Raw genomic sequence first — 26,837 nt, forward strand, 5'->3', positions numbered from 1 at the left:
TGCTGAAGAGAACATCATCAAACGCGTCCGGCATAGAGCGTAAACATCTTCAAACCATGATTCTGCGCCATCAAAAGCTCTCCAGCTAATTTCATTTGGTGCATTACTCTGGGAGAAAATCGAGGCCAAGTGAAACTGCGGAAATGGGAACAATGCACGGAGGAAAAATCTCACACCATTAAGGGATCCGTTTCTACTCCGCACAAATAAGCCCACCACGCCTTGGAGGCAAGACTGGATGGCTCCAGGATATTCTCAGAATGCCCTCGCGGGCCCTCTCAGGCTGAGAGAGGTCTGCACCAGGGAGGAGAAAGGTGGTCTGAGCGGCAGGGCCCCAACCTTGGGGGCATTTTAGGTAACTCATAAAATCTAAGCAATCGCGCCTCCCCCTTTACCCCCCCAACACACACAACGCGCACAAGCTGGTTTTCGTGTATATTTCCGTGTATATTACAGAGGAGACTAAAACAGCGCTCCACTTTTCCCTTTCCTCCGTGCAATGTTTGCGATGCGCGCCGACAGCATTTTGAGAGCCGCTCTGCTTCCCGCAAGGGCGCCCCGCGCTGGGCAGGCCTTCGGTGAGGATCTGCACCGGCTGGGCCGCTTCACTCTCCCCGGCTCTTCCATGACCTTCCGAGATTGGCCTCGGGCCGGGACTCTGCGGAAGCACCACCCTCGGGCTTGGGCCCCGCGCGCGGCCGCGCACCTCCGACTCCCAGGAGCGGCCCCGCGGGCGAGCGGCGGGAGCGCGCGGCCCGGCCCTGGGGTAGCGGCGGGGGCGCGCGGGGCGCGGGCGGTGGGGCGGGGCCTGCGGGGGGCGGGGCCGGGCCGGGGCAGCAGCGCCCCCAGCCGAGCGGCGTGCAGGGGCCGCCCCCGCGCGCCGCAGTCCCGGCCAGAGCGTCTCGGCAGTGGCCGTGGCCCTTACCGTTGCCTGCGGGCGGCTCTGGCGGCGGCGGCGGCTGCCCGGGCTCGCGGAGGTCAGCGGGCCGCCCCTCGCCTGTGGCCGCGTAGAGCAGCCCCGCACGGGGACAAGGAGGCGAGACGGCGCGGCGGAGGCGGCGGCTTGTGCCCGGTCCCCCTCCTCCTCGCCTCCAGCCCCGGGGCGACTGCGGACTCCGGGCAGCCCCCGGGCGGCGGCCGAGCGGACGGCGGGGGATGGCGAGATAGCGGCGCGGGAGCGGCCCGTGAGTGACGGGGGCGGTGGGCGCGGCGCGGGGCGCGGGAAGTGGGAGCCGCGGAGCCTGGAGCCGGGTCCCGTGGGCGCGTCGCCGCGAGCGCTGGTCGCCCGGGCGGGGTGGGGGGCAACTCGGGCCGGCTGTGGTCCCAGGGTCGGGCAGCCTCCGAGATGAGTGACCGGGGGGAGGGGGCAGGGGGAAGCGCTCCAGGTCGTGCTGTTCTCCGCGCGCCCTTGAGCCATCCTTGGGTCACCCTCGGGTCCCGGAGGGCACCGACTCCCCGGCCGCGAACTTCTGCCCCACGAAGGGCGGTAAGTTCTGAGCCAGAGGCCACCGGGGGGGGGGGGGATGGGAAGAAGCTTTAATTTTTATTTTCCTTTGGAGATGGTAATTAACAAGTGATTTCGTGCCCGGTGCCTCAACTCTTCATTAAAGTAATTCTTCGTGCCTTCTGGATTTAAAGGGTATTTTATTTATCTGTGTTTTTATGTGTTTATATCCGAAGGTGCTAAACTGATTAAATCCAAAGTTACAGTGTTGACTGTCAAAGTTAGGCTCCGTGAACGATGCCACTTCTGATGTATTGTCTTAAAGGATAGAGCTGGAATGGTGCGTTGTGACCCACAGAAAACCCTGCACATCCAGGGTTGTGAATTTCCTTCAAGGCTTGAACAGTGCGATTCTGGTCCCCATCTTCAGCTACCAAAAATATATGAAATCTTTTATTTGCAGTTGGGTATCTTTGCGTTCCTTTTTGTATGGGTGTGTTTAATGCAGTCAAATATTGACATAACGTGTGTGCTGTTATTGAATGGGGTTTGTATGGAAATGAATTTTTTACATTTCTTTTTATGTATTCCTTTGAGATCCAGTTTTCAGCAGAAAGGTTTCAGTTTAAAGTTTGCCTTCTGATTTGTGCGTTTTCAGTTTCAGGTTTGTTTTTAGTTAAAAAAACTTTTTGCTTGGAGTAAAATTGATGTGTCTTGGTAGTATCGTTTGGTCTGGGTTCCAAAAACGATTCCTAAATTAAATTTAAAGCAAATTCCCCTCCCCCACAAATGAAAACTCATTTGTTTAGTGCGAATAAGGCTTGTCCCTCACCTTAAACGATGATTTTCCCCAGATCTGAAATCATATTTCACTAATATCAGGGGGTTCCTTGTCTAAGTCTGGCAGAGGAAAGGAGAGCTAAGTATAATGTGTGTTTTTAAAAGCACGAGACGTCTTCCTACTTGTTTCTTAGGTTGACTTGCTGTTTTATAGCCAGGTGTCAACTGTGTTGATCTGGAGGCTTCATTAGCTCGATGAGGTATGTTTTCAAGGTGAACCCAGCAGCTATTTCCCTTCCAAGAATTGCATTGAGGCTTATTTGCTTTGTAATAGGTGAGATCACAGCGCGCCTCTCTAATTAGTGGAGACTTCCATTCTCTTCTGGGAAATAAGGATCAGGAATGGTGCTGTCGAAGGGAACCAACTTGTGATTTTTGCAGGCTTTTGCTTCTTGATGGTCATCCTTGAATAATATGTTGGTGATAATAAGTGATTCTAATGGTAAAGTTTCTTGTATTAATTTGTGGGACAGGCAGTCTGTGCACACTGGAGAAGATTTCATAGATATAAAAAGCTATAGAGTGGAGAGAGACCTCTCTCCCCCCTGCCCCACAGCACCCTGTTCTCCCCAGGAACCAGGGTGACTAGCTCCCTGTGTATCTCTTTCCAGATATAGCCTGTGCTAATCTAAACATTTTCTATGTGTTCTTTTTGTTTGTCTTTCCACAAACGAGGACACATTGTATACTCTGCTCTGCACCAGCTCCCTGCCTTGGCCATAGAGGACTAAATCTTGACAGTGTCTGTATCACTCCCTGAGAGAGCTGTCTTACTCTCCAACAGCTGCTGAGTACTCCATTAAGGGTGAACCGTAATTTATTTAACCTCTTCTTTATTGAGATATGTATAGGTTGCTTCCAATATTTTTCTGTCAAATTATTGGAAAACATTAATTTTTGGGGTTTTTAAGTGGATTTCAATTATTCCCGAAGGCCCAAAGACAGTAGTAACTTACTTCTTTGCATCATGTTCCAGGAAATAAATGCCTCTTCTCTCTGATGTACATCCTTTGCTTTTATATAATTTCAAAGCGATCCATAAGGATCTTTGATGTCTTTGTGGTGAAGCATGAGCCATGATGGCCAGGAACTAAAAGTCATATTCCTTGATCAACACTTTTGCTCTTTGTTTCAACAAAAGAAATAAAGGAACAGATATAAATTTTTCAGAGTAATCTGTAAGAAAAATTCTTAAGAGTGTAAATATTTTTGAACATGGAGAAAAGGCTCATATCTTTGATTAAATTGAAGATGAAAGTTTTGTTTCATAAAACTTGTATGCCATTAAGCACTAAAATCCTTGCGTTCTGTAGATTATCACCAGCATCTCATATTTTAATGTTGCTATAATATGGTTACAAATTGTACAGTTTGGGAGAAGGTTGTTAATAACTCTTAAGGGGGAATATGCTTTTAGAGAATATTTGGCCCTTTTAAATTAAAAATTGAGTTCTCTTAGCTTTTGCACAGAATAAACTGTAGACGTAATGCTAATGCTAGAAATTGAGCCTAATACATTATAAAATTTGAGTTTTAGCTAATGTTGAGCTTTAGGTTTCCGTTATGCTTATTTTTGAGAGTGTTTTTAAGACTAGTGTAAGCTATAATGATCTTTTTCTTTTTAACTGATCAAACAAATCTTTCAGCATTTAAAGTGTTCTCCTTATTGTTTGGTACTTGTCATTGTGATACAAAACTGCTAATATTGCTTATATTTGCTCTTCTTAAATAAGTATTTGTTAAGCATCTTATATTCCAGGTGGCTTTCTACAGACTGAGAATATAGCAGTGCCCGGGACAGACAGACCCCATTATGAGTTCCCATCTTAGTGGGGAAGATGGACAAAAAGCAGTGAAGCAATAAAGGAGATAATATCAGATAGCGATAAGTACTGGGAAAGTCTAAGGTAGGGTTGCTACAGTAAAGAGGACCAGCATAGGGGCTGCTGTTTGAGGGGCCCTAGAAGCCTTTCTGAGGTGGAGAGTTTGGTGGAGAGATCTGAGCAGAGAGTTGAATGGTGGGAAGAAGCCTGTGTTTTGGGAGATCTGGAGGAAGAATTTCTCAAGCAGAAGGAACAGCAAGTGCAAAGGCCCTGAAGTTGGACTGAGCCTCCCAGGCCAGAGGAACAGAGGGCTGCCTGTGCGGCTGGAGTGTATGATAAGGGGAAAGGGGAAGCTGGGCTGCAGGAGAGAGCAGGTGCCAAGTTGGTGCCCCGTGTGTTTGCATATGTCAAGGAATGTTGACAGAAGTGAAAAGAGTTCTTTGATGGTGGAGTTCCCTGCCTGCTGGAAGCTCCAGGCGGCCAGGCGTGGATCAGCTGTTCCTCATTGCTTCCCCAGCACTGGGAACAGCCTCGGGTCAGAATGGCTGGGACTGTTTGTTGAATTAATGAATAATCAGAGAGTTTAACAAATAAGCTTGCCTGGTTTTGGTCAAAATACCTGGATTCGGGAGTCTTTTGTCTGAGCTTCCCATCCCGGCTCTGGCCCTTGACATTCCCAAGTCAGTTATGCACATCCTCTCAAATTATTGCCTTCAATCAGTTGCATTTGATTGCTATCCCATGAAATTAATGTAGGAAGGCTTAAAAACATGCCTAATTTTCTGGGACATTATGTTGATTTCTGAGTAATTTAGTCAGAAGTTTCATCTTTGATTTCAGTGGATTAGCCATTTACTTAAGAGTAAAATTTTTGAAGATGCCCTTTTTTGTACGCTGAATGTTTTAGTTCCTTTTGGCAGATGACAGGGAAATGAGCAAATAAAATATATGTACTTTCTGCAGGTACTTCTGGCCTCACAGGAAGAATGTGTGCATGTTCTATTTTAGGGAATATCACGAACTGGTATTTCCTCTTCCCAGCTTCTAATCTGTTTGTCGTTCTAAATATATGTTCCTTTATATTAATTGAAAACTTGCGAAATGAGTTTTGTGCCAAGCAATTGTTACAGATGTCTAATAAGCTGTTGTCTTTCTCTTGACTGTGACTTTTGGGCTCCTGTTCAACATCAGGAGTTTTGTGATCTTGCATAATGAGGGTTTTTAATTTTTTAATGTCCTATTCTAACTGGTTGATACCAGAACCCCTTAAGTTGTTTCCATGTAAGATAATTTTATCTTCTAACTTTCTCTCATAAGCTCCATGCAAACACTATGTAATGGATGGATTCTGTGACTCCTAAATCCTGAGTAAAGTCGCCTTTGTCCTTTGTCCCTGTCATTGCAGTGAAAGCTCTTCAGGCAAATAGCAGAAGCACATAAGCGTCTGTTTACATGTAACTGGTTGTGGTAAATTTAGAGACTTAGATGCTTCAGTTAAAGTACTTTTACTACTTCCTTTACATTTCCTTTGTGAACTGCAGAGATGCGGGAAGCTGTATTTGTCTTACACTGCCTGAAATTACAGCACAGACCTTTTTACCAGTTGTTTCTGCTGATGTTGCCACTGTGAGCAAAGGCTCATAGATGCTGTTTTATGATTTTATGTTGGAAGTTGAGAAAAAACTTCTGGTGGGTGCATTTTTCATGTACTTCTGCAGAGAGGTGAGAAAATCTTGACTCTTGCTCATTCTTCTGGTTTGTAGGGCAGAAAGACTTGGAATCGTCATACGTGCCTAGAGTTGGAAATGTTGTATTATTAAGTGGCAGTATCTTAAACGACCACAAAGAGGCGGTATTACTTCCTGAAAGTGTTGGCATGGCTCTTCCCCAGAGGGGGGCTTGAGATATTGAAGCCCCCTGCTGTTCCTTCCTCTAACTGCTATAAGGAGCAGGCTTCTCCAAGGAGACCCTGGATCTGAGAACAGTTGAAATGGTGACAGCAGGAACATCTGGTGGAAAATAGTGCTTCCCATTTCTAATATAAGAGATGCTAGTGGGGCAGGGAGTTGTAGACATTCTGTAGACAGAATTGTGTGTGTCTGTTGAGTTAGGGGTGGGAGTAAGCTGGAGAGAAGTGAGAATACACCAGCAGGACTTCAAAGCTGCAGCCCCTGAGGGTGCCAGCCTGGCACCTTAAAGCTAGGGGACAGCCATTCCTATCCACAGGCCTGGAGACCCACTGCCTATACCAGTGAGGTGCTGTTTCATGTTTCATGCCTTAGTATTTATAGTGCAGTCTGAAAGAAAAGGAGGCAAGAGCATTTCAGAAACCTCTTCAAAGAAACAAAGTTGGGAACATGAATCTTCATCTCCCTGGAGCCTGATCCTATGTTCATTCCTTGAAGATAATGGGATCACCAAAATTTTACAGTAGATGTAAAATTATTTTTTTTGCAGTGTCTGGTTCTGATTTCATGGAAGAACTATATAGAGCTTAACGTGCAAAGCTCTTATGAGTAATAGGAACTTAAACATTCAAATAAAACCAAAGAAAGTGTAGAATTTGAGAGGAGAAGAGACCTCAGATCATCTAGTCAACTTCTTAAGTTTACTGATAAAGAAACCAAGCCCCAGAGGTGTTATAATTTGCCGAGGAATCCAATTGTTCCAGACTGGCATCGTAGCCGGGATTTTCTGGTTCTTCCCTGCAGGGTTCTGAGCTCCCTCTGGAACAGCAGCTCCTCGAAGGCAGGAACTCTTTGCGGCTCACCACTGTGTTCTCAACACAGAACAGTGCCCAGCCCACAGTAGGCCTTCAGATATCTTGAATAAATGAACATCTACAAGGACTTTGAGAACTTTGGATTGCCACATTAGCTATAAGATACTATTTATAAAATTTGAAAGAATATACAGTTTCCTTGGTTTCTTGTTAAAAATAGAGCATGTTGCTATTAAAGTCCAAACTGTTAAGCCTCATATTTGCCCGATGGGCAAGTGATGATGCGGTGTTCTACTTCCCAGCTTGACACCTTTCTGAGCCCAGCTTCCCTAGATTTTCTAGTAGTCAGGCTGTTAAGTTCAGTCTGCTGGGATCTGATGTCATTCAAGTTTTATATTTTGTCTTTGAAAACTTGTATACTTTAAAATCTCGCATTTGTTGTCTGAATTGTTTGCTATTTTTCTAGATACATTTTGTCAATCGTTTCACTGTTTTTAAACCTTAGAGCCATATAGGGATTTGATTAAAAACAAATCCAGCCAACCAGGGGGTTTTGGGAATTGTCACTTTCCAATGCTGCTGGTGGGTATTTCAATTGTCATAACTTTCCAGGAGGGCAATTTTGTGTTACTCATCGAAAACCTCAAAAATGTGCCATGTCCCTTAGTCAGGCGTTTCCACCACCAGGAATTTAAACTAAGGGAAAGAAGGAAAGCGTGTGTACAGAGACCAGCCTATAGCCATGGTTCTCTCCTCCACAGTGCCCGTGGACACCGTATTCCTGTCAGGAGCTTTCTGCCCCCACACTGCTCTGAAACTTGGTGGGAGGTCCACTTAATGGGGTGTCTTGAGATCTGGGAGGTCCACTTAATGGGGTGTCTTGAAATCGAGAGGGGGATGCTGTCTGAAGTTTGGGGAAAAACTCAGCTCCAGATTCTCGTGACCTCCACAAAAAAGCACGTGTAAAACAAAACAACCTCTAATTTGCAAAAACAATTTTTGTCGCTTTGTTTATGATGGGTATCAACTAGAAACAACTTAAATGCTCAATAATAGGGAGATTGATTACATAAATTGTGGTATATACATGTAATGGAAAACTTTCTTCATTAACAGCGAGGTGGGTGAGTATTTGTTGATGTGGAAGGATACTCAGAATTTGTAGAGTGAAAAAGCAGATTGCACAAGAATATGTGTAAGTTGATAGAAGTTTTTTTGTATGTTTGCTTTTGGAGGGTGAATGTGAGAGTGCATGTGTGTACGTTCAGTTTTCTACCTATTATGTGGGAAAATGCAGGAAGATTATACAGCAAATGTTAGGTGAGCTTTATCTTTGTGTGTTGAAATTACAGGTGACCATGATTCTGTTTATTTTCCTGATTTCTAACATGTAAGGGAATGGGGAGAGATCCCATTTCTCATTTACTGGTTGTGTCAACTTGGGCAAGTTTGGTGTCTGTTCCCTTATGTGTGAAACGGGAATAATAACACTGTCCAGCTCACAGTGCCTGCAGGTGGCATTTGATGAGTGTTACCTTGACCTCACCAATCTGATGTGATGGTTAAGGCTGATATTATATTCCTATTAATATAGGATTTCTAAGCAGAATAATTTTGTTTTATAAACTAATCAAACTGTTGTGAAAAGCGTTTCAGGACATTCTGACAAAATATTTCATTGCTCCTGGTCCCTGGGAAATATTTTGTTCAGTTTTTATTTACTTTAAAACTAAAATGCTCTCTGTTGCCAAGAAATTTTATTTTCTATTGAAGGCATTTTTTCCTTCTATTGTTATCTCCAGCAGCCGTGTATGATAAGTTCTTGAAGGTCAGGCTCCATTCTTCTTTCTTTTTATAGAGTTAGAATGAAATGTGATTCATTCATTCAGTAACGAGTAAAGGCCTTTTTTGCCAGGCAGTGGGGAGGCAAGGCAGTACCCAGGGCCAGACATGCCCCCATCACTTGGATGACATGGTAAGTGACCAGTACAGTTCAAGGCCAGGCGGTGGTGGCGCACACACTCAATATGCAGTGTTACCACGTTGACAGTCAAGTAGGCCTCATTTCCTCTCCTGCAATTCTAAAAGAAACTTTGTTGTGATGTTACTTTTCAGTGAACACAAACATTGCCTCCTGTTTATTCTACAAACTACACAGGGAGCAGACTAGGTTATTTCACCTTGACATTCCCTGATGATTTACTGATGAGTCATATTGTCCATGTATGAGAATATCTTAGGCTAATAGCCTTAAAGTTGTGACTATATATCTTCTGTGAAGGATATGCCTTCTTGAGATGATCTTTTATAAAATTATTGAGATGGATTCCTACAAATAAATTTAGGATGAGTGGAGTTCCTGGGGATCTCAGTTGAGAAATTTCAGCATGTGGTCTTACTGAGGACAAGGGCAATATCACATGCAGTTTAAAGTAATGTTTCTATTTCACAGTATATAAAATTACATTAAGTTTGTAATTTGTTCCTTAGGTAGGGACAGTTTTTTTTTTTGAAGTTAGCAACAGTTGTAAATATTTGGATATAAATTAGACCCTCAGCAGTCATGAACAGTGTTTTGAAACTTTCATAATATTGACCTTGCGTTTTATTTCCCTCATAAAGCCTAATAAAAGAAGGTGGTTTCACAAATCGTTTCTTCTTGTTCTTGTATCGGACACATGGAAGGTTAAGTCTTGTCGCAGGTCGGAGCCACCAGCAAAGTCAACATTTTATTCTTTATTCATCTCACCTTTGTTTTGTCTACACCCCTGCTTTCCTGGCCTACTTGAGTTCCCCCTCTGCTGGAATCAGCAGTTAGCTTTCTTTTTCGATTGGGGGCTGGTCGCTTCACAAAGGAACACTCTCTCTTAGTGAGCAGTACCGAGTATGTGTTGGCAAATAGAGAGGCCCCAGGCTGTGTTGACATGCAGACCTGAGGCTGTTGGCTAGATGGCGAATTTAGCCAACTCGTCCTTTCTCCAATGCCAGCTTCAGTAAAATTACAGATGACTCTGTTGTGGAACTTCTCGGCTCACTTACAAATAGTCAGAACTGTGATTGCCATCCTCGTGCATTCCATGGGCTCTGTTGCTGCAATCAAAACCTCGGATGCGTACAGGGACAAGTGGAGGTCATGTGCATTGCCCAGTGCGTCTGATCTGCCTTTTGTCTTTATGCTTTCGACAGAAACAATAAAGAAGTATTTCACTTCCTTCTTATTCTACTACAACATAGACAGTAACGATAATCTTGATGGCAAGTGGCAGCTGAAATTTGTCTCAGTTTTGGGGGCCAATAAGGAAAGACATTGGGGAAGGTTGGATCTGGAGCGATGTGAGCTGAGTTTTGAAGGACAAGTTGGTGTTTGTTAAATGGACAAGGAAGAGTGGAGGGGGAAGGACCTTCCGAGTCAAGATACAGTGTATGCAGTGACTCGGAGGATGACAGAGCCTGGCACATTTGGTGGGACCCCAGCCCAGGGGCAGTGTGGGGCAGTGGGCAGAAGTGGGACTGGGCAGTTAGGTGTCATGAAACAGTAGAGTGCCTCAGGCCGTGCTAATGCTGGCACCTTTTCCAGAAGGCCAGGGAGAACCATGGAAAATTTCAGGCATGTGAGCCCGACATTTCAGAGGGTAACTCCAGGTTGTGCCGGGGAGGGCTTGGGAATCCAGAGGAGTGAGGAGCACGGCCGGGGTTCTGGCGAGGGGGAGAGGCCCCAGCCAGACCCGGCCCAGCAGTTCGTCTACATTTTCCTCATCATGTTGAGGCAGTGACACATGCAGTGGTAATGACTGCAAGCTCCTCTCAGGCTCAGGCCACCATCCCCTTTTCTTAAAGCTTCTGGTTAAACATAAGTAGTAAAAAAGCATTCAGTGTGTTTAAAGCTCTCAGACACAGCTCTTACACTTTTACCCTTCAGTTGATAAAAGTTCAGGGGTCCCTGAGTTGGGGTGGCATGATAAAATAGGGAGTGGGTGAAGTCCTGCATGACAAAGTAGCCACTCGAGCTAAAGACAGTGGTCGCAGGGTGCAAACATTCAGCTACAAGATGAGTAAGTTCTGGGGACTAGTGTACACATGGTGACTAGTTCATAACACCGTACTGTGTACTTGAAAGTGGCTCCAAGAGTAGATCTTAAGCGTTTTCACCACAGACGAAAAAGAAGGTGAGGTGGTAGATATATTAGTTAGCTTGATTGTGAAAATCATTTCACAGTGTATATGTATATCAAGTCATCATGTTCACTTTTTTTTTTTTTGGTGATGAAGATTCGCACTGAGCTAACATCTGTAATAGTCTTCCTCTATTTTGTATATGGGACACCTCCACAGCATGGCTTATGAGTGGAGTAGGTCTGCACCCTGGATCTGAACCCGCGAACCCCAGGCCGCTGAAGTGGAGCACACAGAACTTTAACCACTCAGCCTTGGCGCTGGCTGCTGTTCACTTTGAATATATGTACTTTTATTTGTCAGTTATACCTCAGTAAAGCTGGGGGAAAAAATACAGAGTTGGTTGCACCTATGGACAGATGAGATGAGAATACTTAGAGTAAGATTTATAATGAAGCAAGAATTCATAATAATTTGGGCAGAAATAAAGACAATAACAGCTTATGTTTCATATTAATAATACCTTAATGTTGGATTATCTACTTAGTAATGTTTCAGACTAAAAATGAATCCTCCAATTTTAATGCCACTGGAGGACAGGATTTTAGATGTTGTTTGTGTTGAAATGAGGAGACAGAGTGTTGTCCCTCTGCTTTTTATTTTGGCAGTTGCATTATATTATTGGCCCGTTTCACTAATCAGGCTTCTGGTTTTCTTCCCCACATGTTGCTAAATCGTACCTCCTCCAACCTGTATTTGATCACTTTCTGCATATTATTGTTATCATTGTTGTTTCATTTTCGACTCTGAAATTATCAATGCTAAATTTATTTTATTGGATTAGTTTATTGGATTAATTTATTAGAATCCTCATTATTACATCCAATGTATTTGCTATTTGGCCCATTTTTTTCACCCACAGATTTGATGAATGTGATTCCTGTGTCTTCAGTGAATTCATTACTGAAAATGTCAAGAAAGACAGACCTCTGTCACATCTGTCCATAATCTCTGTCGCGATTGGCATTATCCATTAATTAGCTCCTTTGAGTAGGATTGATCACTTGGCGAAAGAACCCCCTTCGTTCTTTTTTATACAAGCTGTGTCTTTCATCTTGCTCATAAACGTCTTTCAGGCGTTAGAAAAGGTCTTGTTCAAACCCAGATACCTTGTGTCTGTTTCCGATACTTGTTTTCCCCTTTCCGTAACTTTGTCAAGTTAGGGGGTAAGGTACATTGGACTAGGGTCCCTTCCTAATATGTTCCATCATCCTATTCAGGATCAATCTCATGCTTACACGTCTCTATAGTCTGTAGAATCTGCGTTATTGACGGAGCGTCCCTTTCTGAAATAGTTTTCCCAATGCCAGTTATTTTAGGTTCTGTCGTACTTTTCATTCTTCTTTCTGCTCGTACGTAGAAGACTCAAGTAAACGTTAGGTAAAGTATTGTGCTTCCGCATACTTAGAAGACATTGTAGACTGTGGCTGGAAGCTGAAGATTGTATTTTAGTTCTTTGTTTTTTGAGAACCGTTTGTATTCTAAAATGATGCTTAGGATTTTGAGGTCTGGGATTAAATGATACCATAAAGGAAAAAAAAAAGAGACCATTTGAATTCTTTTGGAGAGGAGAGCTTTCAGATTGTGACCCCGAAGAATGTTAAGAAAACATTCAGGCACATTTTGGTCAATATCTGTGCAGTGAAATATAAGTCTTCAAACAGTTTACATTTTAAGATTGTTTCAACAGCAAGATGAGAATTTTTAATGCCAATACATTCTGAAACAGGTTGTTAACTGGCGCCCTAAGAACTGTATTTGGCCTGCAGATGTGTTTTGTTTGGCCCACATAGTGTTTTTTTTAAAAATTGGAATTAGTTGCCAGCATTTAAAAATAAGAAGATTCCACATTTTAAAAAAACCAAACCCCTGCATTTCTGGCCCTTTTTGAAAACCTGGAAGGTCTGTGACTACGCTGGACCCATGTTCCTGCGTGGTGGTGATATAGGAGTAAGGAGCCAGCTGGAGGCTGCCCACCGCGGCCCCCGCTCCTTGTTGCATTTCCTGTGGCCAGCTTTGCTCACTTCATCTGGCTGGCCCTCAGGGTCCTTTTTAGCTTGCACCTGCTGAGTTAAGAGCTAACCGATTAAAAGTGTACTTAGAGCTGGAAGGAAGGAAAACAGTAAGGTGGTAGCTGTTCGCTGTTTAGTTTCCTGAACGTAGACTGTCTGGCCTTTGTCATGATGTGACGTCCCCAGGAACGGCATTGAACGGTGCAGGGTCGGGGGAGCAGCATTTCTGCTCACACGCTAGATCTCCTAGTTCATGGAGGGGGCAAGAAGGGTGTCCTAAGAATAAAAGAACTGTAAATTTCGTATGGCGTTTACTTTAAAGTAGGGGACGGAGACCCAGGTCTTTGTTGTGTGATTTTAGAGATGTTAGGGGATTTGTCCGAGGTCACATACCTCCACCTGGTCAGTGTGGCATAGGGACTGGAGCCCAGGACTCCTGCCTCAGGTTCAGTGAGTTTCCGCTCCACATTCTTCAGTTTAGTGTAATGGTCTAGAGATGAGATTTGTGGTCAGAGTGGATTCAAATCCAAGTTCTGCCCCCAGCTGGCTGTGTGACCTCAGGCAAGTGTTGAAAACCTCTCTGAGCCTCATTTTCCTTGTTATAAAAAGGGGAGAGTAATGATACTGACCTCAAAGGGTTGTTACAATATTGCCTATAAAGAACTTAAAAAACAGTGCCTGCCTGTAATAAACAGTGCATAAACACTGCATGATATCTGAAAAATAATGTTTACGAATTCTATATTATCACAGTAGACTTAGCTAAAACTCGAGTTTCAACTATACAAAACTGTTACATCATTAATATTTTTTTCCCCTCTTAGAGTTTAGAAAGGGCTTTAAGGATTGTTTTACTCCGTGTATTTAAAAAAAAAAAAACGCCTCCAGCAATATCAGCCAATATTATCTTTTTATTCATAAATTTTTCTGTAGCTAACAGCTGCTTTCAAAGGCATACCGTTCAACTTCCTCTTCCGAATGTAAAGAAACAATCGGTGCCATAAAATTATTCTAAGTCCTGCCAACGATGGCTTTTGGGAGGATGTGTTCAATTTACTGAATAAATCTTGAATATATGGTGCACATAAAGCCCTCTTAGATACAAGAGTGTTACGAAGATAAATCTCTCCTCTTAGGGAGCCTATAATTAATGGAAAAAGAGGGAAGGAAAGGAAAGAGTAATCTCCATAATACCTGCTATGATGTGATAAATGCCCAAAGTGGAAATTAAACCGAGTGCAGTGGGAACATTAAGAGAGCAGCAGTATCTGGACACGATGGTCTGTGAGGGCCAAAAAGCAGAGATGCCCCAATGACAGGGAGAAGAGGGTGAGGGGCATGTCGTGGAGTGAAAGACCTGAGTCCACTTGAGTTTGGACCTACAGCCTGCGCAGTTCGTGGGACAGCCTCCTGACGTTTGGCCTGGAGCTTGAAGGAATGAGGAGGGTCAGAGATGGGGATGCTCTTCAAAGCCAGGGAGTCACTGTGGAAGATGGATTGTGTGAGGCCCTTGCTGGGCGCCATGAGATGAATTAAGTCATGATTTAGATTACCTTGACAGAGAGTGATGCAGAGCACTGGAAACGGAAATGGGGTAGAGGATAGGGGAAGGATTCCAGGCATGTTTTGGAGGTAAAACTGGAAAGTAGGTGGAAGAGGTGAGGAAGGAGTCAAGGGTGACTCCTGCTTGGGTGACCCAGGAGAGATGGGGGTACAAGGAGCAGGTTTGGAAGGGAAAGGGAGTTTAGTTACATACATGTGGCGTTTTTGAGGAACCTGTGAAATATCTAAGGGGATATGTAGCATCAAAATATTTTGTCATTCTTGAAGGACCTCGTTTGAGTGAATTTGTGTAGATAAGCAAGAAATTGTCTGGTAGATGGTTAATCTGTAACTGGCAGTAGGCCAATCCTGGAAATACAGATTTGGAAGTCATTGTTATGAGCTGTGGTTAAAGCCTGGAGAATAGATAATGCTGTTCAGTGAGGGAATGTGGGACGAAACTGCAGTGGGCTGAGGGAGTCCCACCAAGGAAATTGAGAAGAAGTGGAATCTTAATGGCATCTCAAATCAATGGGGGAAGGAATGGATTATTTAATTAATGGTGTTGGGATAAGTGGTAACCTTTGAGAGGGGAGGGAGAAGCTGGGTCCCTGACTCATATTGTACACCAAAACTGATTTCGTATGGATCAAAACTTAAAATGTTAAAAGCCTTAAGCATACTTGAAGACAGTAAAGATGACAGTTTATATAATCTAGAAATCCATGGTCATATGGACCAAATTGAGAAATCTGACTTAATGAACGTCAAACAAAAACCTCACTGGAAAGCAGGAAAGCAAACTGGGAAATACGTTTGCAGTTTATGTAACAGAGCTAAGATGCGTCTCATGATTATTCCTCTCTTATCAAGCAGTGAGGAAAACCTCAATGCCTGATTAGGAAAACAGGCAAAAGGTAGAATAAGGACTTTATAAATGAGGCCCTGCAAACTACCAATAAACATATGAAAAAGTGTTTTGGCTATATAGTCAAGGAAATGCTGTTTATGGCCTAACACTTGGAAAAGATTAAAATTAAGAAAAGAACAGATAATCCTTGATCTTGGTGACAGTGAGGGGAAGCAGGTTCTGGGAAATGGAGCTGTTCCCGATTCTTTTTGCAGGTCAGCTTTTATCGTGCTTTCTTTCATATTAAAGAGATTTGGATATTTTTGAACAAGAAGAATGTTCTTCAGGTTGTTTCTTGACTATAATAATAGAGTGTTTCCCCTTGTAATAGAAGGAAGAATGAGTTCATTTGTTCGATGGATGTTTATTAACATTTATTGAAGGCTGTTGCATGCCGGTCACTCTTACAGCCCAGCTGAGGTGAGAGATGAGTGTACGGATATCACTCTTCACTGTGGTAGAGCTTCCAGTGGATTCTGAAGGACAGGAAGCATTGGAGTGTGGAGAACATCGCAAGGGGCTTCCAGAGAGGCAGTGGTTTGAGGGGCGGCCTGGACCCAGTGGGGGTGTGTGGAGCGGTGGGGAGCTGCAGGTACTTGTCAGTTCTGTTGTGGAGTGGACTGGCACGCTGGGTGGCCACTTGAAGGACTTTGTCTACCAGGCTGGACAGGAGCTTGATGTTGGAGCAGTGGGAGCCTTCGAAGGATCTAAACACCAGACTGATGTACTCAAATTTGTTTTGACGTGCTGAAGTTGATAACAAACAGACTCTTGAATGAACGGGGAAGTCCTCAGTGGAATGAAGATTACCAGAACCGATAGAGAGGAATGTAAGAATCCTGAAAAACGGAAAGTCTGGGTGATGCTGTATAAAAAATTCCCAGGAACTGCAGAAAAATTAAAAATTGACCAGAATATTCTATCTGAATCACAGACCAAGAAATAATTGCATTTCTTTTGGGGAAACAATATCCTGCAGTATCCACAAAGATATATTCTTAAAACGTAGCAAAAGTTAAATTTCAGTCTTATTCTCTTTCATGCAGAATGCAGATTAAAGTATGCTCGTGGAATTCCTAAGCAGTTGAGCTGTCCTCTAATTTAATTCCCAAATGTTCTTCGTTCATAGTGTCCTCAGTGTTTCATTAATGTTTTTACAGTGCTCCCAGGTCAAAAGAAGTACCTAACAGTTCTTTTTATTAAGTAGTTAGGTCTAGACAACTTAATAAGTATTTATGACCTGACACTTTAGTAGCAGTTTGAAAAACTAATGCATATCAACTTAAAGGAAAAATTATATTTTGATTTTTACCAAGCCTTGTGTGTGCCTATTGGGTACTGCATAGCTTCTTAAACCTTGGAAACTGGTTGAACATTGCCACCCTCATGTCCATTTCTGCATTGATTTTTGGGTGGTACTTGCGTTTTATCACAGCATCCAGCAACCCCTCCCCCCCACTTCACAAAGCCATGACGTCATTGAAAGGCATGTGGTGTGAGCTAGTGTTGAAACTGGACTACCGTGAGCTAAAGATTCTAACAGTCTTCGACAGATGTCGCTTGTTTCCTTTGAAAACTTAAAACATATTGTGACACCCCAGTTTATTTGCTTTTGTGCCTTGGGGCACCTCAGTCCATGATTTGGGAACCGCAGCTGTGACTTCTGTTCCCAGTGTTGGCAGCACTTGTTTAGCGTGAAGCCTAACCATCACAGCATACTGCGTGGATCTATATCGTTTGTGTCTTGGTATTCATTCGTCCAGCCACCAGCTCAGAGTTCTGGCCTGGGCTTGGACTCTGGGGGCCTACGGGGAACTGAGAGACAGCATTTCTTCTCAGGGAGCTAGCAGTCTGTTGGAGGAATTACAAAATTGGGAAGCGGTGCAAGTGAGCAGGAGTCAGCAAAGTTTCTACAAGGGGCCGTGTAGTAAATATTTTAGGCCCTGCTGGCCATGCAGTCTCTGTGGAAGCTACTCAGTCCTGATCCTGTAATGTGAAGGCAGCCATGAGCAATACAGAAAGATTGGGCATGGCTGTGTTCTAGTAAAACGTTATTTACGAAGGCAGAAGTGGATTGAATTTGGCCCATAGGTCGTAGTTTGTGCAACCCCTGTAATAGAGACGTAATTAAAATGTCGTGGAAGCAGAAGAAGGAGCCACTAACCTGGGGCATCCCGGAAGGATCACAGAGGTGACAATGAGCTCTTCCTGCCTCCTACCAGGAGTGTCCCGGTGAATTGAGGAGGGTGACAGAAAGGAGTACAGGGGGAGTTCTGGGCAGAAGGAGAAACATGTGCAAATATAAGGCGTCAAGAAGGGGCCTGGCAGCTTGCAAAACAGTCTCAGTTGGAGGGGAGGGCCCAGGGCTTCTTTCCTGGGTTAAAACTCCCGTGTCATGGAGCATTTTTCTCATTTTTCAGATGAATCACATCCTCTAGGAGCCTCCAGAGAATGTGTGCATGGAACGTGTGTCTTCTGAGTTCTGGCATATCTTTGTGAAATGTATTTTATCCTCTCACTCAATTAGTGGTTTGGCTGGGTATAGAATTCAAGTGTGAAAATACTTTTCACTCAGATTTTGGAAGGGGTTCTCTTTAGCTCTCAGTGCTAAGAAGTCTGATGTCCTCCTCTCCCTGCACCCACTGAATGTTTACTGACCGCACACCCCGTGTCTCCTGTATACCCATAGCCTGCTCTGGAGGTAGCGCGGTCCCCATCCCTGTGTGACAGTGGAGGGTTTGTCAGGCTCACATGCAAGTCAGGTCACAGAGTCCTGGCTCAGTGACTCTCCCGTGCTGCTCTCATTCCTGAGCCCTTGTGTGACCCCCCCCACATGCCCCCAGAAGTTTTTAAGATCTTCTTTTATACAATGTTCTCGATGCACCTTGGTATAACTCTTTTTACATTCATGGCACTCATGGCGCTCGGTACTTGGCTGCTGAGAGCTAGATTTTTGCAGTTGAGTATATATATCGAAAATTCTGTGCGGATCTTTGTTGTTGCAGTTGTCTCTTCATCATCTTCCTGAAACACCGCTTCCTTCAAGCTTCCCTCTTCCTTGAAACCTTTACTGTCTCCCACATGGTTGAGTCTCAGCCTGCCTTCCCAAACCACCTAGCTTTGCGTTTTTCATACTCATGGCTCTCCTTTTACTTAAATCCCTCACACTTCACTTTAATAATACACTTTAATAAACCTAACTGTGACGTTTATGTTGCTGAAAAGCGTCCTTCAAAGGGAGTGCTGGAGGACCTTAAGATCTTGTGTGTGAGGGGCGATGGATGTGGAGAAGGGAATTAGGAAGATAGTAGTTGGTCAAAGTTTTTAAGCCATCTTTTGTGTGTTCACTAGTAGAAAAACAGTAAAAAGAGGGATGCTAAGGAGAATATGAATCAGCGGTCTGGGTACTGTTTCCTTTCCATGCCATTTCCTTTGCGTGGGGTCGATGTCCCAGCATCCCGTCTCCCGTAGATTCGGTGACCCACTTGTCATTTATTTTGCCTTGTAGTTAAGCATCTTTTCTCCCTCCAGTGTTCAGTTCCTTTTGTGAATTAATGACAAGGGAGTTAGCTCATCGTGACGACACGAAGAGATTCTTGAAATAAAAGATGCTTTGGGTCGTCTTCATTCACCTCTCCCTGACTCAGCAGGGGTTTCTCAAGCCCTTTCTTCGGCACACGGCTGGGTGGCTCTAAAGCCACCGGGGTAGAGTCCTGCTGGCAGAATTAGCTCTCTGTCACCTTCCCTCTCATCTCTACCCACCTGTCACCCCTTTCACCCCCAAAAAAGAAAAAAAACCATCAGCAGACTGAACAAAATATATCAGGACCACAGCTTCTGGTCCTCCTCTGCCTTTATGTTTCCTTTTCTCTTCCCAACTCTTTTTTTCTAATTATCCTCAGCAGAAGGGTCCAAAACTGCGTGTGGACTGGAACCGGAATTCTCTGAGCAGGGGAGAAAGCAAACCAGGGCGCGTGTGTGGATGCCCCATTTTCACGAGAGGGGACACGTGGTTGACAGGCAGGAGCTCTCCACGCGGGCCTGTGCTTTGTTAATGTCCTAGGACTGAGGTCAGGGTACACATAAAGAAGCAAAAACCAGATTTTTTTCTTTCTTTCAACAATCCCATAAATTGATCCTGCTTGACCAGTTTTCTTAAACCGAGGGATTTATTGACATTTTTTAATCCTTTAACATAATTATATGGCAAAGGATACAAACTGGTGGTCCTCAGGCAGGACATGGTCTGAAGGCCTTTAGAAAAATATGAATTAGTTGCTTACATTTACAAATTTGAGTATTTCATATAAAAAACCCAGATTTCTACCTTGGCTTGAAAAATCAGAAAATCTCACAAAATGAGGCCTGTGGCTGCCACCTTTAGACAAGGCGGTCAGCTCTGGTTGGCACCTGCCCGTGCAGAGTTCCAGCTACCTGTTCTGCCCCGCTAGGCATTCATATCTGCATTCTGCTGCTGTGTCAAGAGACAGCGATCCTAATTGTGAAAATCAGCTCCTGAAATTCTCTAAAATATGTTCACCTCTAAGGAATAAGGCATTGGTTGGAAAAAAGTAAATTCGGTCAATGTTTCTATCAGAAGGGAGCAGAGACAAGTTTTACGCGTGCTTTTTTCCTTGAAAGCGCGTTGGAAGGCTCTGTTCATGTATTGCTCTGGCCTCCAGTGAGTCTGTTTGAAAGTTTTGCTTGATAGAGAAGTCAGATCTATTACAAGCATGATATTATACGGCCTGCATGACTTTCTCAAAATTTTCTAGGTAAATGTTACGACGGAAGAAAGCTCTCTTTATCATCCTGCCTGTTTTCAGTTACGCAGGTGTTGGTGACACTGCTGTTGGTGGTCCTGTTCCTGAGCACCGCCACCCTGACACACGCTGACCTCTCAAGGGCATCCTTGATGGGTGGCTCTTGCTGGCGCTGACCTTGTGCTAGTGTGTCTGCTTGCTTGTTGCCTGCCAACAGGAACGCAGTACTACAGCTTAGCTTTGGGTAGTTTCTCAGGAGACCCCGAGGAAAGCTGGCTTCGGCTGCAGTACTTAAGGCTGAAGCTGAGAGAGATTAAGTGATTGCGCTTGCTCACACCATTAATTAGTAAGGGAGCCAGGATGAGAGTCTGGGTCCTCAGCACCTGGTCCAGAGCTCATCCCCAGCTGCCTCGGTTTGTTCCTGTCTTGCCACTTCATGGGGCGCACTTCTCTTTTCTAGAACAAATGTCAGCTTGTAGTGAGGAACTGTCTCTTTTCAAGGTAATGTTTAGCCAGTTAGTAAATAAGGTTTCTGATTATTTTAGTTGTGGTTTGGTCAGTTTCACCTCTTTTATTCAGTTATTCCTGTACACACTATGTAATTCTGTAACTTTTAGCAACTGGCATTTTAGACATTCCATGAATACATTTTCATTGTAATAAGTAAGCTTGGTGACACTGGCATTGACTAGGAAGTTATTCATCCAGAAAATAATTGAACACTTTTGAAATGTGTGCTCGTGCCTCGTGTATGTCTTGGATAAAAACTATTTAAGCTATTTGGGATTCATTTTCTGTTTTTTTTTTGGCAGTACTCAGCAATAGCCAAGAGATATTGCTGTTTGCTTTCGCAAAGAAGAATAGTTTTTTTTTTTAAATTGGCATCTGAGCTAACAACTGTGCCAATCTTTTTTTTTCCCCCCTGCTTTTTCTCCCCACATCCTCCCCAGTTCATAGTTGTATATTCTAGTTGTGGGTCCTTCTAGTTGTGGCACGTGAGACACCACCTCAGCATGGCCTGATGAGCAGTGCCTTGTCCTCGCCCAGGATCCAAACCAGTGAAACCCTGGGCCACCGAAGCGGAGCGCGCAAACTTAACCACTTGGCCATGGGGAGGCCCGTAGAAGCATAGTTTTTGAATTATCTTTTTGGGTTCCAGTTATTTAGATGTTGGATCTCCTTTCCTTTATCAAGTCCCTGTTTCTCGTGTCTCTGCTCACATTTTCTATTTTTGTCTGTTGTATTTTTCTGAAAGCTTGTGCACTGTTTTATTTAAAAAAATTTTAATATCAGCCAATATATGTAACTTATAAGAGCTATTTCTATGTCTTTGTTGTTGTTGTTGCACCCTCTTGTTTTTATGGCTGTGCCATGTTTGCTCTGCGAATACTATTTAGAGATGGTTTTCTGTTTGTTTTTTAGTTTTCCTCTTTCCCACATCATTCCTACTCTGAGAGTAATTTTTTTTTTCCTTTTGGTGATCCTATTTGTCCTGAAATTCTCTTTAATGTTTTAGGCTTGGCTTACATGTTTTGTGATCCTTGGTTATCTGTTCCAATATAAAAAAGAGGCAGTATTAGGTCTGACAAAGAGTTTTCAATACGTTGGAAAGACTTGTTGGCTGGCTGGCTTCATTCAGCAAGAATGCCTGGAACCTCATTACTATGAGGAGTCCCCCAGGGTCAGGTGTGGAGGGCTTTCCTCTTTGGTACCCATCTCTTGGTTAGCTTCCCTGGTCTCCCTGACGATTCTTTTACGATCTGCAGGGAGAATGCCTCTGTTTGGAGTGGGGGGTCTAGCACATCACAGTTGACTTCCATAAACAGACCTTCGAATCCTTTAGTTTGAGCCCCGTAAATCACTGTCTCCTCTTCACGCACCCAGAGAGGATTTAAATGGCGCCACCACCCATCCATTGTTGTTTTTCCACCTTTGCGTCCTCTCTTCTCCCTGTATCTCACACAATACACAGAATACATGTACAGCTCCTACCATGTGCTTACCATTATTCTAAGCACTTTACATGTATTTACTCGTTTAATCTTCACAGTAAACTTATGAAGAAAATACGGTTATCATCCCCACTTTATGATGAAGAAACTGACGCACAGAGAGGTTAAGGTCATACAATAAGTGGCAGAGTTGGGATTCAGACCCTGTCTGTGTGTTTAACCACACACTGTCCTGCCTGTGATGTGTTGGTGAGGCCCTCCATTCTAGAACCGCTCCTGAATGTGACCACCTCTCTCCACCTCTGCTTTTGGAACCCTAGTCCTGGCCTCTGGTGATCTCATTTGGACTGTGCTTTCCCTGCCCTTCTCTCCTCCCCTGGTGTCTGTCCTCCATGTAGCATAGAGAAATCTTCCCAAAGTGCAAATCGGATCATGATCTCCCTATTAAAACATGCCAGTGGCTTCTCTTCTCAATCCGTTAAACTCCATATCCTTTCAAGGGCCCTGAGGCCCTCTGTGGCCTGCCCAGCCCACCTCTCTGACTTGTCCCCTCCTATTCCTGGTCCTCTTGTCCTGTCTTAGGGTCTTTATATTTCCTCTTCCCCTGAGCTGATCACAGCAGTCTTCTCATCATTCAGGCCTCAGCTCAAGTACAGACTTCATTCACTCACACAGTCCCGTGCACATCAGCTTATGCCAGTTTTTAAAACTCGTATCAGGATCTTAAATTTCTTATTTTCTCATGTCTGTATCTTTCTGAATGGAGTCTCAGCTTCCTGAGGGCTGGGCCCTCGTCTGGCTCAGCGTTGCGCCTCCAGTGCCTGGCTGAGGACCTGGCCCTTGGGAGGCCGTCTCTAAGCTTGTGCTGACAAGTGTCTCAGGAGTGCTCGGGCTGAACAGCGCCTCCCTCTGTGGCAGCCCCCACCACCGCCCACCAGACTCAGTCACTGCTCGTCTGCATGCATTCAGTTTTCAACAGAAATATGTCACAGTCTCCTGTCCACCCATGGTCCCTCTCCCATTATGGTTGTTATAGTGTTTGTACACTTTAGTCATTTCTGTCATTGGTATTTTTTTCACATCTGCAAACTCTCTATCTTATTATTTACCTTAATTTTGTTAAACTATTTAAATTTATATGAAATGGAAACTTTATAGCACAGTGTAGATGGATAAGAAAAGCAATATTGCTTGTCGTAAATGACTATGAAAGTTAATATATACTAATACTAATTAGAATTGAAAGTCTCATTCCATTTGTCGCTTAAAATCGTCCAAACTTCAGTTTTACGCACTGCTCTTCTGTACTCTAACAGTACTGGAGTGGAGAGTCGATAAACGTGCTCAGTTATAATCTTGAACTTGAAGCCTTTAGTTTGAAGATTCCTGAAGAACAGCTGTGTGTGATTGTCTATGTCTCCCAGAGCCGGGGCAGCTTGAGTCTCGTGTCTCCAAAGTTGCAGATGTACAGTGTCTCCGTATTGGTCAGTACCCTTTTCAGTGCTGGTGTGCACAGGATAAGACGTGTCTTCAGAGCGATTTGAACACCATTTGAACTTCTTCTCCTCATCCAGGCTGACTGCATTGCGCGGGTGATGGACTTTACCTTGTGTTTGACACAACGATCCCGGATGGTGGACAGCAAAAGAATGAGGATGACTTCAAATTTCCAGTGGCCCTTGTTAACATTTATTCTTCTCTATTTAATGAATCAAGTAAATAGCCAGAAAAAGGGTGAGTCCTTCAGAGTCGAAAAGAATGAATTGATTGCCATGTCATTACTATTTTGATTATGAAGTGATCTTGTGTCTTTATTAAACTCTTTAGGTTTTTTTGTGGTTAAAATCTATTTCTTTGTCATCCTTTTTCTATGTACATTTGGTTCTTTTAAAAAGGTCCAGAAAGATAGATCTAAATATTCTTTCCCCATTTAAAAAATTAAGCTACAATTTACAAACAATAAAGTTCATCCTTTTAGGAGAAAGTTCTGGGAGTTTTGACACATGCATGTAGTCATGTAACCACCAGTGCAATCGAGTGACAGAACAGTCCCATCATCCCAGAAAATTCCCTGTGCTCCTCTGTAGTCAGCCCCTCCTGTCCCTACCTGCAGCCAACACTGATCTCTTTTCTCTGTAATTTTGCCTTTCAGAAGGTCACATAAATGAAATCTAAATCTTTCTTTAATAATATATTGTTTTCATCTTATTTAACTATATTAAGAATGTTTGTGTAGATATTACCTAGCTTATTTTGATAACAAACATTATCATCCTTCTGCCCAGGAGTTTCGTTTTATATTATTTCCATAATTAAACAGATCTTCTCTTTTCCTCAAGATCACAATTAAATACTTTATTATGATTACTGATGATTTCTAATGTGAGTGCTTCTAATGATTTTGTTTTCTATCTTATATAAATAGCTTTATAACTTATTGCTATGGTGAATATCATGCCAACCATATGTAAAAATTAGAAAAACTTTTTCATAGACATTTATAGAGAAAGTCTGAGATGGAATACCTTTTTTTACGCTGTAACTGCTTTATCCTCTCCCTCCCTCTCTTCTTTCCTCCTTTGTCCTTTTCTCCTCCCTCTTTCCCTCCCTCTCGTACCCGCCTCCTTTCTCTTTATTTTCCTCTTAGAATGACAGTTTTTCATCGTATAGTGCTTATGTATTCCATAATCTAATGTTATTTTATAGATGTGAATAAGTACGATTAGGATTGTAATCTTCTGAACTATTTGTTACTTTTCAGTTGTTTAAGCCTACACAAAATACATATATTTCAGAGACTCATGTGAACTCATTACTATTGAAGTGTAACATGCTCCATAAAAATCCAAAGATTGTCTGTGGGCTTTCTGTGTAGGTGGCAGTCTGGGAACAAGCAGGGAAGCAGCAGTGGCTGGGAGAGCTTAGAAGTGTTTGTGGCTGTGTGAGACACATGGTTTTACTTAGAGTCACCTTTTTCTTTTTGGCAAATGGGGCGATTGGAGATTAAAATATTCCCAGGCCCTCTCTCGGCCTCATCATTGAATCCACATAGTCACTCCCTCTATTTATCCTAGTTGCCTGGAAGGGGAGTTTTTGATAGAGGCCTAACCCCTCAGTGGTGGTCTGGCGGTTGGCCTACTCTCATCAGTTTACTCTCTAGATTTTTAAAACCAAAACTACAAGAAGAAATATAAAACTAGTGACCTCCTGTGACTGTAGGTTCATCTCTGAGCAAAGAACATGGCTGTCTCCAGACACATGTGCTTGTACTTATGACTGAAAACAGTTGACTTGTTGACCTTTTACAAGGCGATTAAATAATGAAGCATGTTCTCTGTGTGTGTGTGTGTGTGTGTGTGTGTGTGTGTGTGTGTGTGTTTTGTTTCTCCTTCTCCAGGGGCTCCTCACGATCTGAAGTGTATAACTAACAATTTACAAGTGTGGGACTGTTCTTGGAAAGCACCTTCTGGAGCAGGCCATGGTACTTTCTATGAAGTTTGCATTGAAAATGGGTAATGGAAATACTTTAATTTATAGCTGTAACCTAATTTGTCTTTAATTTTAGGATATAAAGATTTTATTCGGAAAATTTTTTAATGAAATTTTGAGTCTTAGCTCTCTATCTGAAAAGGCTCAATCTTACATCACTCAAGATGGAAACAAAACCTTCTCCTGGCCAAAACATTGATTCTTTTATGATATGGATATTAAGTATGGGACAGACTTCTAATGTGCCGTGGCTTCTGATCTGCTATGGGGAAGTTTTGCTGGTCTGTCCCAAACCAATGTCTACTGTATCAAAGTTCAAGTTTTGACCCTGCCTAACAGAATATGTCATTAATAGTGGCTTAACAGACAGGCATTAACTCTCATGTCAGGAGTTCCAGGCTGACATGGTTGTTTATGGCCACAAGAGACCCAGGTTCCTCTTTATCATGCCACGCTGCCATCTTAGCGCGGGATCTCATGGTTCAAGATGATGCTTGAGGAGTGGCTATCCTGTCTACTTTCCAGCAAGCAGGAAGGAAAAGAAGGGTGATTTTCTTTAAGGAGACCTCTAAGAAGTTCCACACAACACCTCTGCTTACATATCAATGGCGGATCTCAGTCAAATGCCTAAACGTATTTGCATAAGAAGCTGGGCAGTGTGTTCTCCTAGCTGGATGGCAATGTGCCCAGATAAACCTTGGGTTAATGTTATTAAGGAAAAAGGAGGAAATGGACATTAGGAGGCAAGTGGCAGGTTCTGTCATACCACCTTACCCTCTAAAGTAATCTTAGAGTGGGCTAGAGGCCTGGAATTGAGGCCTTTGAGCTGCATACAAGCCAGAACATTCTGCTTGCTTTTCCCTGATTCCAGCTGGGCTCTGAGTTGTTTAGCAATGCCAAAGGAGTTCCAGCCCAGCAGCTCCAAGCCCCAGTGTGTGGATGAGTGGTCCTCGTGTAAATTGACATAAATGTGTATTTAAATACACTCTGACTGTTTCCCATTCGGTTTACATTTATTGAGCATTAGTTTGAGCATTTTGGTAGTTCATCAACCAGGATGAGCTTGATTGTGTTGCAGAAACAACCCTCAAATCTTATTTTGTTTTCTGCTGTGAAAATAAAGGATTCTTTCCTGCGGTGTTCTATGTTCTGCCCCACATCTCTCCC

General features: G+C 43.4%; 1 protein-coding gene across 2 annotated transcripts in view; it reads left to right on the top strand.

The window, feature by feature from the left end:
• The first annotated feature begins 861 nt into the window (after positions 1–861).
• LIFR (LIF receptor subunit alpha) overlaps positions 862–26,837 on the top strand; it is a 74,379-nt gene continuing 48,403 nt past the window's right edge. Inside the window, exons 1-4 of one of the 2 annotated variants that reach the window (XM_044779403.2) lie at positions 862–1,184; positions 23,498–23,665; positions 23,756–23,915; positions 25,579–25,693. In XM_044779403.2, coding sequence (XP_044635338.2) covers positions 23,645–23,665; positions 23,756–23,915; positions 25,579–25,693 — 296 coding nt within the window. In that variant the 5' untranslated portion in view covers positions 862–1,184; positions 23,498–23,644. The remainder of the gene's footprint in view (positions 1,185–23,497; positions 23,666–23,755; positions 23,916–25,578; positions 25,694–26,837) is intronic. The other variant, XM_044779404.2, reaches the window with a different exon arrangement.

The sequence above is a fragment of the Equus asinus genome, chromosome 10 (assembly GCF_041296235.1).
Source record: "Equus asinus isolate D_3611 breed Donkey chromosome 10, EquAss-T2T_v2, whole genome shotgun sequence".
NCBI lineage: Eukaryota > Metazoa > Chordata > Mammalia > Perissodactyla > Equidae > Equus > Equus asinus.